Source organism: Alosa pseudoharengus, unplaced genomic scaffold (genome assembly GCF_046254945.1).
Source record: "Alosa pseudoharengus isolate Yale_2024_CS ecotype anadromous, Long Island Sound unplaced genomic scaffold, YU_APseudo_1.1 YU_APseudo_1.1_scf_2, whole genome shotgun sequence".
Taxonomy (NCBI): domain Eukaryota; kingdom Metazoa; phylum Chordata; class Actinopteri; order Clupeiformes; family Clupeidae; genus Alosa; species Alosa pseudoharengus.
The window spans coordinates 13,084,244-13,101,904 of NW_027468663.1; the positions used below are offsets into that span (position 1 = coordinate 13,084,244).

The 17,661-nt window shown below is 41.3% G+C and overlaps 2 protein-coding genes and 6 non-coding genes across 8 annotated transcripts; 1 reads left to right on the forward strand and 7 right to left on the reverse strand.

The window, feature by feature from the left end:
- Positions 1 to 303: 303 nt before the first annotated feature.
- trnag-ucc (transfer RNA glycine (anticodon UCC)) lies at positions 304 to 375 on the reverse strand. Its single transcript has one exon. It is a non-coding gene; the product is annotated as a tRNA-Gly (tRNA).
- A 568-nt stretch (positions 376 to 943) lies between these two features.
- On the reverse strand, positions 944 to 1,013 carry trnag-ucc (transfer RNA glycine (anticodon UCC)). The gene has a single exon. It is a non-coding gene; the product is annotated as a tRNA-Gly (tRNA).
- A 735-nt stretch (positions 1,014 to 1,748) lies between these two features.
- On the reverse strand, positions 1,749 to 1,820 carry trnag-ucc (transfer RNA glycine (anticodon UCC)). The gene has a single exon. It is a non-coding gene; the product is annotated as a tRNA-Gly (tRNA).
- A 3,130-nt stretch (positions 1,821 to 4,950) lies between these two features.
- trnai-aau (transfer RNA isoleucine (anticodon AAU)) lies at positions 4,951 to 5,024 on the reverse strand. Its single transcript has one exon. It is a non-coding gene; the product is annotated as a tRNA-Ile (tRNA).
- Positions 5,025 to 5,427: 403 nt separating this feature from the next.
- trnaw-cca (transfer RNA tryptophan (anticodon CCA)) lies at positions 5,428 to 5,499 on the forward strand. The gene has a single exon. It is a non-coding gene; the product is annotated as a tRNA-Trp (tRNA).
- A 464-nt stretch (positions 5,500 to 5,963) lies between these two features.
- On the reverse strand, positions 5,964 to 6,035 carry trnap-agg (transfer RNA proline (anticodon AGG)). The gene has a single exon. It is a non-coding gene; the product is annotated as a tRNA-Pro (tRNA).
- Positions 6,036 to 9,977: 3,942 nt separating this feature from the next.
- LOC143133375 (phosphatidylinositol 4-phosphate 5-kinase type-1 alpha-like) lies at positions 9,978 to 14,623 on the reverse strand. Its single transcript, XM_076293139.1, has 9 exons — positions 14,597 to 14,623; positions 13,813 to 13,899; positions 12,852 to 12,982; positions 12,595 to 12,709; positions 12,186 to 12,338; positions 11,628 to 11,927; positions 11,373 to 11,473; positions 11,037 to 11,092; positions 9,978 to 10,180 (listed from the first exon to the last, which is right to left on the reverse strand). The coding sequence occupies exons 1-9, from the start codon at positions 14,621 to 14,623 to the stop codon at positions 9,978 to 9,980; spliced, it is 1,173 nt and encodes a 390-aa protein (XP_076149254.1).
- A 756-nt stretch (positions 14,624 to 15,379) lies between these two features.
- LOC143133376 (ankyrin repeat domain-containing protein 34B) lies at positions 15,380 to 16,831 on the reverse strand. Its single transcript, XM_076293140.1, has one exon. The coding sequence runs from the start codon at positions 16,829 to 16,831 to the stop codon at positions 15,380 to 15,382; it is 1,452 nt and encodes a 483-aa protein (XP_076149255.1).
- Between the last annotated feature and the right edge of the window lie 830 nt (positions 16,832 to 17,661).

Genomic DNA, 17,661 nt, shown 5'->3' on the forward strand with positions numbered 1-17,661 from the left:
TGCCTGAAACTGCCTAAAACAGTCTCAGGCTCTAGTAATAATTACATGCCTATAAAAGCTTCTCTATGCTAATATGATGTGACAAATCTGGCCACACTACTGTTTTCTCCTGAAAATCTCCCCAGCATAAGACTGGAGTGGACAAACTCCACAATTTTATGTCGTCAAAAATCTCTGCATAGTTTTACTGCATGTTATGTTATTCATCCAAAAAGACAATATGGAAATATGTGATGTAGGCTAATATGTTTGTTAAATGCTGATAAACTTTTTGCTTCAGACGTCAAACACAAAAAGGGTGTCTGCGTTGGCCGGGAATCGAACCCGGGTCAACTGCTTGGAAGGCAGCTATGCTCACCACTATACCACCAACGCCTTGAAAAACATCTGGCTCACAACCCTGACTGGAGTGGAAACCCCAGGAGGAGAGTTGCAGCTGCGCCACAGAGCCTGGTCTGTGACACGTCACACAGGTTTGTACACTCTGACATAGTAGAGAAAACTTGTGCTTAAAGGGCTAGTATGTGGTTTTGTGCTTAAAAGGCTAGTATGTGGTTTTGGGGCGCCTGTAATATTTGAGCTCAACAGCCAATCAAATCGCCCTTCCTCCCTGACACAACGTGCTGACTGGCTGAATTGTTCATGGGTTGGTCTAAGCCACAAACTTTGTTTCCCACTTATACAGAAAAAACACAAAACTAGCATTATTGTAACATGACACAAAGGCATAACTTCAACCTTTGGCCTTTGACAGTTTTCTCTGTTTCCGGATATGTACTTGATGTTTAAATGAAATCATGATCTTAGACCACCACTCAATGTGTGTCATTCTACAGAGAGGCCTCTGTGAGAGGTGATTGTTTGGCCAAATTTATGAAAACAAAACCTTATCACTAATGTCAGGGCAGGTCTGTGCATTCTGACGTGGTAGACAAAAGCCTACTGCGTTGGCCGGGAATCGAACCCGGGTCATGCTTGGAAGGCAGCTATGCTCACCACTATACCACCAACGCTTACAAAAACATACGGCTCACACCCCCTACGGTTTGTAAAACTCAGGAGGGCTGACAATCTCATCTTCTACTTCATGTCCAGGCAGATCTGTGCATCTGGACCTCCTGAGGACCTTTACAAGTAAGTAACTCCCTTAACACTGATAGGACATAGATGTGAGTTTAACGGAAGGTAATTTTAAGAAATGGCCTCAGAACAGCAAACAAATAACCTCCCACCACAGCCTCAGACTGTAACTCTAAACTGCCACCTTCTCATTTCAAAGTTTTAGATAGATAGATAGATAGATAGATAGATAGATAGATAGATACTTTATTGATCCCCAGGGGAAATTCAATTTTTGATTATTCTATTGGAAAATATAACTTATATGAAAAGATAACGCCAATAGGCTACACCGTACAAAGGCAGTTTGTTGCCCTATTTTGGGATTTTTATTTACTTGGTGAAAAGTTGATCAATCGGTAATTGGCTGTGCTAAAAGAAGTGAGCCTCACGTCAAATTCTGTTTACTTTTCTTTTTCTAGTAGTAAATATTCTTTCAGGGCCTATTCACATGTGATGTTAATGGAGCTGGACATTCCAGTTCACAGGGCTTTCATTGTGTGTAGGTATGACTGCTTCCTGAGAAGTGTGTTACATTCCATAGTGAAGAGGGTCGGTGCATTCCGTCCTTGTTCAAGATGACACTTTATGTTGCCAGGTTTGTGTATTCATGGTAGACAAAAGCACACTGCGTTGGCCGGGAATCGAACCCGGGTCAACTGCTTGGAAGGCAGCTATGCTCACCACTATACCACCAACGCTTACAAATACAACTGACTCACACCCCCTATGGTTTGTAAAACTCAGGAGGGCTGACAATCTCGTCTTCTACTTCATGTCCAGTCAGGTTTGTGGTACCTTTATAAGTAAGTAACTCCCTTAACACTGATAGGACAGAAATGTGAGTTAAACGGAAGGTAATATTAACAAATAGCCTCAGAACAGCAAACAACCTCCCACTACAGCCTCAGACTGTAACTCTAAGCTGCTACCTTCTCATTTCAAAGTTTTTGATTCTTCTATTGGAAAAGACTAGCTAGATATGAATAAAGATGACTGCGCAATAAGCTACACAGTGCACAGCCATGATTGCGATTGCACTATTTAGCGATTTATAATTACTTGCCGAAAAGTTGATTCATCAGCAATAAGCTGTACTAAAAGAAGCAAACCATTTGCGTGGGGTCCGAAGGACGTGTCCACACCAATATCAAATAATGACTGAAATGTCCCCACCAATATTCAGGTTAAAATGGAAAAAAATGTCTCATGCGGTACACAAAGGGTTAAATAATTTCCCACTTCAGTACCGCCACCCAAAATACGTCTTTGAGACAGGTCTGTTTTTTGATTGGCTTAGCTCCCTGTAGCCTATGCTGTCGATTAGAAGTTTTGGGCACACTTGGCTGCAAAGATCTTAGCTCTACAATCTTTGCTTGGCTGTCAATTCGAGGATGTCGGGCAAGAAAAGAAAGGTGGAGGACATCAGAAGCTATTTTAAGAAACAAAGTGTAGGCCTAAGTCGTAATATTATGCGCTAGTTCAAGGCATAGAAATGTCAGAAACCTCGTTTTTTGATACACATTTAGTTGACAGTGCTAGCCTATATGTATATAGCCTAAATGGACGTTGAAATCCACCAAATAGTTCAGCTATATCGTCATAGCACATTTGTGTAGCCTACTATAACAATGGTTACAAAAGGAAAGGAAATGCATGCTTTTAACCAGCAATGCTATGAATGTTTGCTGAAATGAATGAAAATGGCAAAAACACAAGGATGTCAGTGAAAACAAATGCATTTCTTTGGGCTTGACGTGGTGGACATAAAACATTGTTTCCAACTGTTTTCTCACTCAATCGATGTTACTTTGTCAGATGACAGAAAAAGCAACCCAGCCTTTATCAGACAGCGGTGGTGTGGCAGGGTCACTCAACAGCAGCAGGTGAACTTGAATAAGGACATTGATTTTTTAGTGTTAGCTATAGGCTAGTGCAGTGATTCTTAAACTAGGGGTCGCGACCCCAAATGGGGTCGCCAAAAACTTCCGTGGGGTCGCCAATTATTTTCTGTATTCAGTCTGAAATTATTATTAGGTGAAACAAAGGAAAATAATATTGGCATTTTTCTTATTTACACGCAGTTAAGAGAAGAGAGAGAAATGTTTTCGTCTTTCAACGAGATCTGGTTCAGCCTATGGGCTACTGGTCCGCTGATAGAAACAATGTAACTATCTGCTCCACTACGCAAACTCAACTTGTTCCCGCTATTTTAAGTAAAACAAAACAAAAGACATAGGTAGCCTACTAGCCAAAATGGACAGGTGGCTGCTTAAAAAAAATGAACAAAAGCTCGGAAGTGCCATCTTCCAGTGCGTCTACTCCGTGATCCTCAGATGGGACAAGTCTACAGGCCGGTGAGAATAAAAAAGGCGCGTCGGCTTTATCAGAAAGAATTTCTGAAATATGGATTCACTTGCCAAGTTAAAGATAACCTCGACCACCCACAATGTGTGATTTGCGGCGATGTTCTGGCGAATGAGAGCTTAAAACCTGTCAAAATGAAACGACATCTCAAAATACAGATGTCGGCTCAGCAAACTCCGTGTCGCCCTATGCAGCATTCCTCCTAGAATTAACTTGCTATGTTCACGGAAGCATGCCCACCCTTCCCATTGAAATTGTTAAAGATAGTAAACCAGAAAAGGGAAATAAAAAAATATTGTTATTGTTATCGCCATAAATATAATTAATGTAACGTTGTAGGCCTAATGCTGCAGGCTATGTGTGTGTGCGTGCTTGTGTGTGCGCGCGCTATACGCACATAGCGCACTGATCTGATATGGCGGCAGCCTACACTTGTTTAATCGTGATTGTTTTTTTTTTCGGATCTTGTTCATATGGAGTAAATAAAACTCCATTTACTTTGCTTTCTAGGTTTTGCTTGATTTAGTTGTTAACGTTTGAGGGGGGTATTTGAGTAAGGACTTAGAATGGGTTTGGGGAAAGTGGGGTCGCCAGACCTCGTCATACTTTTTTGTGGGGTCGCCAGACAAAAAGTTTAAGAACCACTGGGCTAGTGAATACTACTGGTCTTCTTCGAGATTCGAGTCGTGCTATATGTTTCTTGACTTTCCCCTTGGGGATCAATAAAGTATCTATCTATCTATATGTCACTGCTCATGACATCAATATTTTATTTATAAAGGAACTCCGGCCAGGTTGTTGCATCAGTAGGTAATGCATCATACAAAGTTAAAGTCAGTCACGCATCATACATTGTTTATTTATTTATTTATTTTTGGCGGGGGGGGGGCTGGGTAGTGTCCCCACCAAAGCTCAGACCAAACCTACGCCCTTGCAAATGGCATCAGAACAGCATACAAACAACCTCCCACCACAGCCTCAGACTGTAACACTAAACTACCTTCTCATTTCAAAGTTTTTTATTGTTCTTCTCACTGCAACATGCTGTAATTATAAGTTATAAGTTAATTTACAGATAATGATATTAATTTACAGATAATTTGTAAATTTCTCCCAATAATGAAAAAACATATAAACTACAGGTTTTATTTGAATGGAAAAATTTTCCAATAGCTATCAATAGCTATCATTTTCAGTGTCATGAAAATTGCTAAACTCAATGGAATGTAAGCAGGTGTTGCACATATTTAACAGCTACATATGGATTTCAGTACCTTAGCACACTTATATTACAGAGGTAGCCTTTTAATTTGGACAATGTTTGGTAAAATTAAAATGTCAAAGAAGTCAAGATGATGACCTCCACTCCTGGTTGTGATTTCTGGTTATGAAGGTAAAGCTGACTTTCCTTCTGCAAAAGAACACTGAATTGCCCATAAGGCACAAGGCAAAAAAGGTATTCCATGGCCCGTACGGGGATCGAACCCGCGACCTTGGCGTTATTAGCACCACGCTCTAACCAACTGAGCTAACCGGCCACCGTACACAATTACGTCATCGTATATGTTATATTACAGCCAACATTGTACACAGCTTCTGTTTTAAAATAATCATAAATATGTAGCCTACCATAATTATTAGGCTACCCGAAGGTCCTAGTGGAAAGGGTGGAAGCGGAGCAGTAGTGTTAGTATCAAGGATAGGCCTATTTGCTACTAAACCAGAATGAGACGTTAGCTAAAGTTACTGACTACTCATCTCAAGACAACTTTTGTAAAGATTGGTACATTTTGAAACCACATTTTTGTTATAGTCCTATACATTATTTTAACTAGAAATGTGTGTTTACAGTACGTTTAAGCCCTTTTGAATATTTATCTACGAGTCTTTTACATGAGTTCCCTAGTGTTTTTCTCTGTTGCTATTTCCCACTTTATACAGGACCTCGTGGCGCAACGGTAGCGCGTCTGACTCCAGATCAGAAGGTTGCGTGTTCAAATCACGTCGGGGTCAACTCTTTTCTATATCTATTTATAATTAAAAAACGTCAATGTATGCTAAGTCACCCTATTCAAATGTGTTGCCCCTGCAGTTAACAATGTGAGTTATGACACATAAAACGTTTAAGTTGTGCTGAATGCGTCTGCGTCTCACAATCCTCTTGCACCCCCTTGTGGCGTAAATGAAACAAAGTAACATTACCGGTATGTTCCATTAACAATGTCACATGTTTTCGAAGCTCATTCTGCGAGAACATGTCACATATTTACCAAGAACCCGCGAGGAATTCGACAATCTAATCAACTCGTGTTATGTTTACCCATTCATGACAAACAGACACTGATAGCTGAGCAATGTTATCTGAAGAGAAATATGCATGTGAACAATATGTCCCCTATTTCCATTTCTATTGCTCTTCTAACGTTACAGCAATGCACCCGTTCAAAAACACGCCGCTCTTGCTGTTCTCAAAAGGCGGGCTCGTCCGGGATTTGAACCCGGGACCTCTCGCACCCTAAGCGAGAATCATACCCCTAGACCAACGAGCCACCACGCAACTTCAGCTGGACAACAGCATCTAAATTCAAAAGTTACTGTTATTGTGTGACATTTATTGAATGGTGCGTTTATGGTACTGTAAAGACGTGACATTTCAAATGTTAATTTCTTGTAACGTTACACAACATCAGCTGTAAAAAAATATCTTCAAAGGACAAAGGGTTCTGAACTTCCAACAAATAACCACACATTTTTGAGCAAAAAGCACACATGGCTTCTCGTCACACTGTATGTTGTCACAGCACACGCTAACAATTTTGCCAACATGAATAGCTGCTATAAAGTCTATGGAATATGCAGCTAACTTATCCGAGATCAATTCTACATTCTTTTGTCTCTTTTTTTCCATTGAATTCTGACACACACAAAAAGTGCACTGCCACAATAAAAAAAAAATGAAAATCCTATTATTTCACCTCACTATCGGAGCGTCTATCGGAACGTCTGATATTAAATCCTATTATTTCACCTCACTATCGGAACGTCTATCGGAACGTCTGATATTACCAACCGTCATGTATGTCCAACGTGTATGTGTCACTTAATATTTATTTCTATACAAACCAAGACGGCGGACTCCTAAAGAAACGCAACCACCCACACCATAGGTGTATCTTAATTAGCTATGTACCAAAAATGACATTTTACCGTGACTCGAAGAGCTGTAAACAGTGTTGTAAGGCTGCGTGTACACAACCGCTTGGAGCTCCAGTGGAATTTTAATTTCATCAGGCCAGCACCATAGGCCAGCACTAATAACTCCGAACGTGGTAAACAAAATCGAATATTTCAGGCAGTAAATGCTCCCGTTAAGAACCAAACCGGATTTTGTTCAAATCTACACATCTATTGGCTACTGAAAAATGTCATAGATATATACACTAGATGTCGCCTTGACTACTGCTGTTCATTGGAACGAATGCGTCAATCGAGACGCCATCTTGCTTCAGTGATCCACTCCTCTATAATGCATTAGCGTCAATCTGGGCAAAGATCTAGCGAAAATAAAATCACCATAAATCGTCAAAATCTCAAGCAATTATCTAGTTTTTTGGGTTGTTCCAACTGACAGGCATGTATTTATGGTTGAGTCTAGAGAAAACTAAGCTTAAGACGATAATAAAGATACATTTTACCCGTCTAGCCCCATAGACTCCCATTCATTCTGCACTAGCTAGCGGCGGCCCCTAGAGGAACAATGAGTAAACTGCAACCAGGTTCGATACAATGAAAGTAAACAGACTCTTCGTAGACAGGCTGTGGTTGAGGCCACATACTCCTCGTCTCGTTTACTCATGTAAGTTGTAATCTCACCAGAAGTTGCTGTAGATCTGTAGAACATTTACCTCTGCTACTACATAGGCTACGCCAGTCGTTACTTTTATATGCACGGGTCAGTGCCATGGGCAAACGAGATGTAGCTGAATTCATAAATGACAAAACCATGAGAAAGGTGATTTTCTTACGTTTCAACAACAAAGAAGCCGATCTGCCATCATTGTGAGAAGTTCCCAAATTTGTCGCTAATCGCTAAAAAGGTTTTCTATCGCTGGGGATGGCCAAACGTCGCTAAATAGGTAACGCTGACAATACAGGAGAACTAGTTTAGCGCTTCAGATCCCTGTACCATGATGGCGGCGGTGTTGACGCATGCTGAGAAGCAGAAGGCGACATCTAGTGTATATATCTATGGAAAAATGTAAGGTTCATTGAGCAAATGTCATTTTGAAGTGTTAAAAAACATCTTTGTTTTAGAATTTCTGAACAAAAGTGGTGATACTTGGGGGTGTTACGATGATAGAAGAAGAAGAAGGTGTTAAGATATGTAGCAAAAATTACATTTTACCGTGAGTCGAAGAGCTGTAAACAATGTTGTAACGTTAAGGATGCTTGTACAAACTCGCTTGGAGCACCAGTGGAATTTTGATTTGCCGACGAGAATTCTCGGGCTAACAGTTCATGTCATAGACTGTATAGTCTATGGTTCATGTACCTGAGAAAGGTTGGGAATAAGCACCCACCAGCCCAGCACTAAACTCCGAGCGTGGTGAACAAAATCGGATAAAGCCCCGGTAAATTTTGTTCAAATCTACACACCAATGGCTACTGGAAAATGTAAGGTTAATTTAGCAAATGTTATTTTGAAGTATTAAAAAACATCGTGGTTATAGAATTTTCGAACGAAATGGTTGGTAATTAGCACGTTTACCTGTGGTGGGTGTTCATCAGTCCAACATCAGTCGCTTGTGACTCCCTTGCTGCCCCATCTAAAAAGCCAAAACCTGTGTTGTCAGCTAGATCAACAACCCTTTGTCTGTAACAAATACATATCTAAAGGATTGTTTTACTTTATCAAACCCCGTCACCTCATTTACCCAATATAAAACTCTGAAGATAAAAAAAAATCTGAATACAAAATGTTTTGACACAGTAACCTTAAGGCAGTTTAGCTAACGTTATCTACCTGTTGGCTAACGATAGCTTCTCTGCACAGCAAACTTAAGGTGGGTTTATGAACACAAGAAGGTGTGAAGAAAAAACAGACAACTTACTAGTTATATGACTGAAATCTTTCAATTTACGTAAATTCCTTTACAATACAGCAGCGAGTTCGTTTTCTTCTGGAAAGCTTTGTCACAGAGGACTTAGGCTACTAACGCGATCATGCACACACATGGCTGTCTCTTTCCGTCAGGCGTCAGCTAGCTAGTAGCTACAAAATGACGTAGGCCAGTTAACTCTCAGGCTACAGGAGCCGAAAACCAGACTTCCACTAAAAGGAGAAATGTTTAATGTTTGTTGAAGTTGGTCTCATACTCATATGGATTCTCCCGTTTTGTACTCGATTGTATGTAGGCCATGCCACTACTTTGAACTCTTATTTTTCCCCTTTTATTGTTATTGTTGTGAGTAGCATCTCCAAGATTCATAACCATTAAATGGAACTAGAAAATGTAATTTCGAGGAAATTACCAGTGCATGAAAATATAAACATACTGTATATTAACATAAAATGCCAAACAAACTTTTATTTGGAAACAGTTGGCAGGAGTCATAGTTGATAGCAACTGAAAGTTGAAATGGCTGAACAGTTAAATAGTTGAGTAGTTTAAATAGTTAAATTATTTAATAGTAAATTATTGTAGTGAGGACATTTATTTTGAAACAGTTGTGGGCAGAGGAAATAGTAGTCTTAAGAGAGCCAGATTGCTTAAAGCCTGAGACAGAGTAGGCCTATATAGTTTAAAAGTTGAATGTAGATAGTGTAATGGATGTTGATAGACAGAAAGTTGAATGGATGTTGATAGGCAGATTGTTTAATGGATGTTGATGGATAGTTTAATGGGTGGATGAGTGAATGGTTTGAAGAGGATGAATGGATAGAAAGTTGGATGGAATGTGCTTTATATCCTTGTAGAATGGAGAGACACAGAGAGTTGGCCTAGTTAAGCAGAAAGCAGTTGATACAGGTGCAATCAGTTTAACTGGCCCTTTGATGGGTCCTAGTTGAGCAGCAGGAAGTTGATACAGATGCAAATCAAGTGATTAGTCCATGTTGATGTCATAGTGCTAATGCAAAGTCTACGGGGAAAAATAAGCTTGTTTTTTGTTAATGTCTCAAAAAGTATAAAGTTTACAAAAGTGAAAAATACATTCCTCAAGTGTCCTTTTCAAGACCTACGTTACAAAGTTTGAACGAAGTTTCTACGTTAAACGGTTGAAGCTGAATTAGACGCAGAAATTTGGTGGGAAGAAGAAGAAGAAGAAGACTTCGGATTCGGATAACAGAACAGTGCATTTCCATGCACTGTAATAATGATCAACAAAGTGTGCTCTGTGTCTGTCTCCGCTTTATGTCATTACTCCCTCATGCTATTTGTGGGGGGCGAGGGGGTTATATGGGGTATTGTTATATTTGGAAAATAATCTATTCAGTCAGTAATTTTGCACTGAGATGCAAAGCTGACCCTTGGAGCAACAGTTGCCTTGCTGGCCTGGTAGCTGGGGCTGGTTTTGTGAGTACTGCTGAGGTTGGTGTAGCTGGGCCGGTAGGTGATGTTAGACCTCCTGATCGGGAACCGCCACGGATCCTGGTGGAAACCTATTCGGCTGCCCTTAGAGAAGGCAGACTTCACTATGCAAAGAAAGTGAAGGAACAGAAAAAGACTGATTCAGGTAACATATAACAGGACAACATTTGAATGAACATCTAGGCCAAACTTTCACAAACGCAGAGACAGATCAAGAGAAATGGAGGTCCACACACATTATTTATATTATCCATCCTACAGTAACGGAAGTGTGGGGTGCGTTATAGGAAAGCAACATTTGAATGCAATAGAATAATCCTCCCTCCTTAACTGCTGATTCTCACCAGCTCCATCTACATTGCAGGGGTAGCGACAGAAGCTACTAACTAGCACCCATGGGGCTTCCTCGCTAGTGCTCCTGCCTCCCAGTCTGCAAGTTGGTAGGTTTGAGTCTGGGCAGGTGTAGGCAAAGATTCTAGAACAGAGCTCTGTTCTAGAATCTTTGGGTGTAGGGCTGAGCTGCAATAATGCAGGTTACAAACACACATCACAAAAGGACACAATCCAGACACTTACATGGAATCCGCTTGAAGACATGATCCCAGAGGAACTTCTCAAAGCGGTCGGCATAAAAGCCTGGTCGATGCACTGACACAGTATCCTTAAGACATGGGCAGGGCATTTCATTGTGATTAAAGTGGTTTAAAAAGCTTACATTTACATAATGAATAACTGGAATTAAATGTATTTGATTTTCTTACAGCATCCTGAAATATTGCTTTCCAAGAATGCTCCAACTTCTTCACAAACCTATAGGGAAATAGGGTTTTCCCATTCATGACAACCAGTAGGCCTATCACCAATAAAATGTCACAAATAAAATGTCTATCAATTAAGATTAAATGTCAGCACAATCAATAGAAGAGAGGCACCTGTAGGATTGCAGGATATCAATGATACCAGCAAAGACAAACATCTTCTCACCCTTGCATGTAGTCACTGGGATGACTCCAATGCTGCAACCTCACAAAGATCCACAAAAAAAGACACAAAAGACACACATAGACACACACATTGTGTGTGTGTGAGAGAGAGAGAGAAAAGGAAAAAGAGAGGAGAGAGCAGAGAGAAGGAGAGAGAAACTGTGTTATTATGACAGGTCTGTTTGATGAAATGTGCAAGCATAAACTGTAACGTCAATGTCAAATAAGTCTAGGTAAGTAATACTGTACAAGTACAAGTAATATCTGAAAAAAGTCTGACAATGCTCCAGCAATTTGTTCCACAAATCCACACCTGTGATCAGACACGAGTGGAGAGGACTCCTCCTTCCCCTGCTGTATTTTGTGGACCGCCACCAGCAGGCTGTAGTCCATGATTCTAAAGCTTTGCAGAAGCTGATAGGAAGAATTGCATTGTGTAGATAACAAGATAAATATCATGCCATGTCAAATCCATAACTTAAACCCCTGCCTTTTACATATATTCTGGCATACATTAGGCCTACACCTATATATGACTTCCAGGGCTCCTAAAGCACCTTTAACTCACCAGACAGTCCTCGTGGATGGTGCTCCTGAGGACATCATAATGGCCAGCCTCCACCAGCAGTCCATCGGGTAGGTCCCTCATGAAGTCCAGGTCCTTGTAAGTGGGAACAGGCCTGGCGCACTCGTCCCGTGATGCCTGCCGTCTGTAGGTGGAGCCCTTGAGATCATACTTGAGGTGAATTGGCACAGTGGTAGGCAGGAGGTTGTTCATCACCACGATGTGTATATTCTTACCGCCAATATGCACACAATAGAGGCCGTAGAACTTGGGCAGTAGGGTGTGCCTGTTGCGCAGCAGGGTCTAGAAGGTTAAGATGATAGATAATGTGTGAATCTCCTTGAAGATACATACATTAAAAAAAAATACATCTGTGTATCATGTGTATGTAGCAAATAACAACTGGACTTCATATTTTTTTTACAAGAACCAGTGCAGAGCAGCATTATTGCATAGGCCGGGGACAAAACCTCTGATGTGTAGAATTTGTTGACATGGAAATTAATAAATCAAAATACAAACACAAAAACACTACACCCTATATACTACACCCTCTCTCACATTGTAGTATCCAGGCAACATTCTCTGCAGAAACTCCTTCTCTTTGTACTGCACTGTTTTAATGATGAATTTGTCATCAGAGGACAGGTAGAACAACGAGCCACTTGCTCCAGAGTTTGATAGCTCTATCAGTGCTTTGCAACATAGAGAATCCTGGAAATGAGTGAACATAAAGACAAAGCTACAGTAAGGATTAATGCAACAAAGATGTTTAAAAGCACAATACAAATATCTCTTTAACAAAATGTATACAATTAGAAATACAGAAATACTATTACTAATAGCCACACCAGCCATCAGCCCAAAATACATCACTTTCCAAATTCATAATAAAAGTCCTATAAAAGCAAAAAGAAAAAAGACTGAAATAGACAAAAATAAATGATCGACAAAGAGGACTAGTGGTTACCTTGTAATCAGAATGAATACCAAATTTCTCTCTGAAATAGCAAAAAGCAAAAGGTGCGTAGATTGTAAAATTGAAGTCTTTATAGTGGTGAGGTGGAGTCCATTTACTGCCTTTTCTGAAAAGCAAAGAGAGCACACTCTTTCACTCTCCCTTTCTGACAACATCACACACAAACATCCCCCCCCAAAAAAAAAAAAAAAAAAAACACACACACACACAGAGAAATGCAAAAACTGAACATCTAGGATAGCACAAACCTAGGAAAAAATATGCTTTCCACCATCTCAAAGTCCTGGACAAGCACCTCTCTCTGATCCATACGACTTGCTGCCTGCACTGTGTAGGCAATTCCCAGGTGGATAGCCCCCTCAAGGGCAGAGGCTGTGGTCTGAGGGAAAAGTTCAGCTATTTCATAAATAATGAGATCAAAGTCTGCTTTATTGTCAATTTCTTCACATGTCAAGACATACAAAGTAGGGCTGTCAAAATAACTGATTAATTTCGATTAATTAATTTGAGAAAAAATAACTGATTAAAAAAATTAGTGCAGATTAATCGATTCCGTATGACCTTTGACCCCGAGCCGTTCTAGTCAGTAAAATTTAGACTGTAATATGAAGGAGAGAGAAGAAAACGTGCTGCCTGGATCATTGATTGGAACATTTACTTTTAAAAAATGGCCTGATGGTGTTGATAAAAAATAAAGTGTTGAAAATAAAGTCCTCTGCAATCAAATGCCTTGTATGTGAAAAAAAAAACTTCTTTCCGAAGCACTTTTGAATTTATTTCCTTAGCATATTAGGTCATATCATAGATTATTATGGCAATTATTTGAACAGTGAAAATAATAATAAAAGAGTTTTTGAACTTTAATGTCACTAATGCTGATTATTCAATGATTCATTAGAATTTAAATATTTAAAATACTTTCACAGCAAAAAAAATATATGCGATTCATTTAGATTAATTAATCACAGAGTATGTAATTAATTAGATTAATTTTTTTAATCGATTGACAGCCCTAATACAAAGAGATCGAAATTACGTTTCCTACTATCCCACGGTGGAGACAAGACATATTTTACCAATTAGGTCCACAGACAAACATAACATTCAAGTAAACAATATAAAAAGTAAAAATAAGAAGGCACATACAGTGAAGAAATTAATAGATGGGTGGTTAGACAGTGTATCCTTGATGGCAGATCAAAACCAAACCTTTTTATAGGTGGTCTCTCCTGTTACATCAATGCCTCTGTGGCCAATAATTTTCTTGATTGGTGCAGGACTAGACAGTCCCAGTGTCTGGGAGACAAAAAATAAAGATATTTAATGTATTTCCATATAGGCTATAGGCCTATTGATAGGGTGGATATAAATGAGTTTGCAGCAAACATGTTGTGATTACAGCATCTTACATCATGGAATGCTTCCCACTGGCTTTTAACCTCATCCTGGAGTTTTTTATTTTCACTGTGAAGCGTATCAATCTCACCATACAGTTCCTCCAGTCTCGACCAAAGTTTAGTGTTCTCTATTTGGAGAGCAGCAAGCACTAAAGTAATTTTGTCAAGTCTGTCTTTATCATTTTGTGTCTCTTCATCAGAGGATAAACACTTTTTGTCAGAGATGGGACTGGAGTTTCTGGACTCTGTCTGACTGGCGAAATGTACATTCTGCACAGTCTGGACGCTGCACTGGATGTCTTCAAAATCTTTCAGTAACTCTTCTGACAACGATGCATCTGGAATGTTCACGGTTGACCATATATCATCCATTACCTGTGGAAGGGGGGGAAATATTCAGGGAACAAGCTAACCACTATTTCTGTTCTTCTGTAAAGATTAAAATAGCTGATACTATCATTGTAATGGCTCATTATTACATACAGCCGCGTAGCTCTGGGTCTGAAAAACACTGTAGACCTCGTATCAACCAGTAGATGGCAGTGTTGAGTCATGCTGTGCATGCTACATTATTCTTGTAGCGCACCTCACTTTACCTTACCGCTCTCCCCTTCTGTCACCATTTAGTTGAGCTGAGATCTATCCTTGTTTATACCTCCTTTGGACAGACGTGGTGCGTTGAAAAACGTTGAAATTGTTCAACTGTGAACTGAATTGCTTGTTGGCTGACCATTTCTATGAGGCACGTGCACGTTGCGACGTTCCAGAGGCAGATGGTAACCAATTTTATCATGAGACCGTTTCCCATTTTTAAGATACCTTTATTGCGTGTTCAGAAGTTACCGTGACGTCATTCTCAACAGAGAAAGTCAATCCTACAGCATAATTGCTATGCATATTGTCACAAGTTTATTAAGCTAAACATTAGGAGACTATCAAGTACATTTTTTTATCTAGTATTAAAGTTTGTTTCAAAAACAGACCACAAGTTATGAACTAATGAATAAACTACAACTGTTTGCCTGTTCTGCTGTTAACAATCTACAGTGTAACCAAACAGTCAGTTAGCTATGTGCATAGGCGAGGTCTAAATGCTTCTGCTTTTCGATCCACATGGCCTAGTCTATACTATTCAATAGTAATGTACATTTTGGGTCATAAACCACCTATCATTACATGCAGCTAAGAACTTTATTACATAACTGCAGCTTATTCTACAGGCAATCATCATAAATAAGATATATTTTTTCAGATTCGTGCCAGGTCTGACCATCCCATGTTAAACTCACTCCTAGAGTCATTCGAGGTATTCATGTTAAAATTAGGCCTTTTCCCCTGACATATTCCTGAATGTCCCACCAACACAACACAGCAGCTCTTTACAGGACATAAATGTATTCCTCTGTGCTCCCGCCGTGGCCCATGTCTTCCAGTTGTACAGAGTGCCTCCGAGAGAACTTCCTCTGCCACTGGCAGTGTCCATGGGGCTGTGGCTCTGCCATGTTGGGGCCCAGCGGCATATCCACGCTGCACCCAGAAAATTTGGCACGGTTAACGGGCAGCGGAGGCAGGAAACTGCCCACACGTGCCTGTGGCCTCACTCCACAATTATGCCCCGGTAGCGGTTTCTTACCAGAAGGAAGTTCATTTGAGTTCATTTGAACACCGTCAGGAACTAACACTGATAAGCTTTCAGAGCTGGCAGAGGAGAGAGGTCTGGGTTCTGCGTGCAGACCAAGCTGGTTCTGAAGGTAAGAGTCTGATCTGGAGTAGTTTAACGTCAACGGTGGCAACTGGAGCAGGGGAGGCGGGGCCAGTGAGGGCAGAGTGTTGCGGCGGCCACAACGCACCTGTGGTCCTGGCCTGACTGAAAGCTTCTCCGTGCTCCCCCTCATAGATATCCTCCCAGTGTCAGGTTTACCATGAGGTGTCTGAGAAGAATGTAAGTCTGACTGACTACAGACAGGAGTGAGGCTCATCTGTTGCAGTGAAGCTGCTATATCAGTGGAGAGGTTGGAGTCTTTAGTGTCTTCCTCCTCTTCTTCCTGCATGCCCTTCTGCCTTAGGCCCTCCTCGTAGGCACGGTTTAGGTGTGCCAGGTTGTGGATGGCCAACCAGGGTTCTGACCGCAGGCGCTGGTGCTTGGTAATCTCCCCTGTCGCACCAGGGGAGCTGGCAGCTCCTCGACTGCCCCTTTTGTTCTCCACCGCCCGAAAATTAAATATGTTCCCGCCGTCCGCCTCGGAGCCAGGGGAGCCGGTCTTCAGCTCAATGTCCGAGGGCGACATGCAGGACACCGGCGAGGAGTCTGGTGACGGGGGCACATTCAGGTAGCGGCGGGTCACAGCACCCCCACCTGGGCTCAGGTCGGTGGCGATGATGATGATGTCGCGGCCCTTGGCCCGACACGCGTCCAGTAGCACCCGCAGTGTCTCCTGTTGCTGTGAGTTGATGGTGTAGACGAGCGCTGAGGCCCCCGAGTAGTCCTCCATGCTCGGGTCAGCCCCTGCCACGATGAGGGTGGAGGCCACCTCCGCCCCTGCCCGCTCAATGCAGGCGTACATGAGGGCAGTGCGGCCGGTTTTGTCCTGCACGTTGGGCTCGGCTCCGTGCTTCAGCAGAAAGCGCACAAGTTTCAGCATGACGCTGCAGCCACTCTGGTCCCCTCGCATGGCCTTGCACGCCACCAGAAGCGGGGTTTCGCCGCGCTGATTGCTCTCGTTCACTTGAGCGCCACCCTCCAGCAGAAGCCTTACCAGGCGGAGTTTGCCCTGCTGGGCTGCCGTGATCAGCGGACTGCCGTCCGACAGGTATTCCTGAGGCTCTGCCATCACTGGGTCTGGAAGAGCATTTGCTGGCTTTGGAAGTTATGTGTTCTGGTCGACAGACAAGTTAGCTGTTGCCTGTGTCCGGCCTTGGATTATCCAACTGGTATCTTAATGTGCATGTCTCACCTTCACAGCCTGTATATGAGAATATAAAAATGTGTCATTATGTACTCATCATACAGTTTGGAAAGACCATGTCAAATGTTTCCTGACAAAATAGTTTGTTTTTATGTAAAAAAAAAGACTAGTTTTGGCTTCATGCCATGATTTCATCTCTGAAACTGAAACCGAACTGAAACCAAGGGTTGCAGAGGGTACTGAAATAGTGTAGGCAGCAGAGAGTATACTGGAATTTAGTTTCAAGCTTGAAAATGCCAGTTGTGGTTCTAACACAAAGGAGCTATAGTGGGCAGCTTTGAAAAGCTTTCATCTCTTCAGGACATCGGTTCCAGTTGAAAGGGACTCGAGGTGGGGGTGGGGTCTCTCATCTCCATGCTCTGGCCTCACTGGTGTTTACTGAAGTAACCTCCATGACAGCTATTAGCATTAACACAGTTTCTCTCTAAAATGTAAGGCTTTGTTCAAAGGGTTTTTTATTAAATTGTGCCTTTCAATACATTTGAATGCCACTTTTCTCTTACTTCTTTTAGATTGGACAACCTAGTAAACCCTCACAAATTTTCTTGCAAATTCTTTCACACACTTGTATACATTTTGTTACACTTTAACACTTATAACTTCACATGAACATTACATTACATTATAGTGAAATCAAAATCTTTCTTCAAGAAGTGAATTTGTTGTCTAAATATAAATCTGCACAGACATGCTAC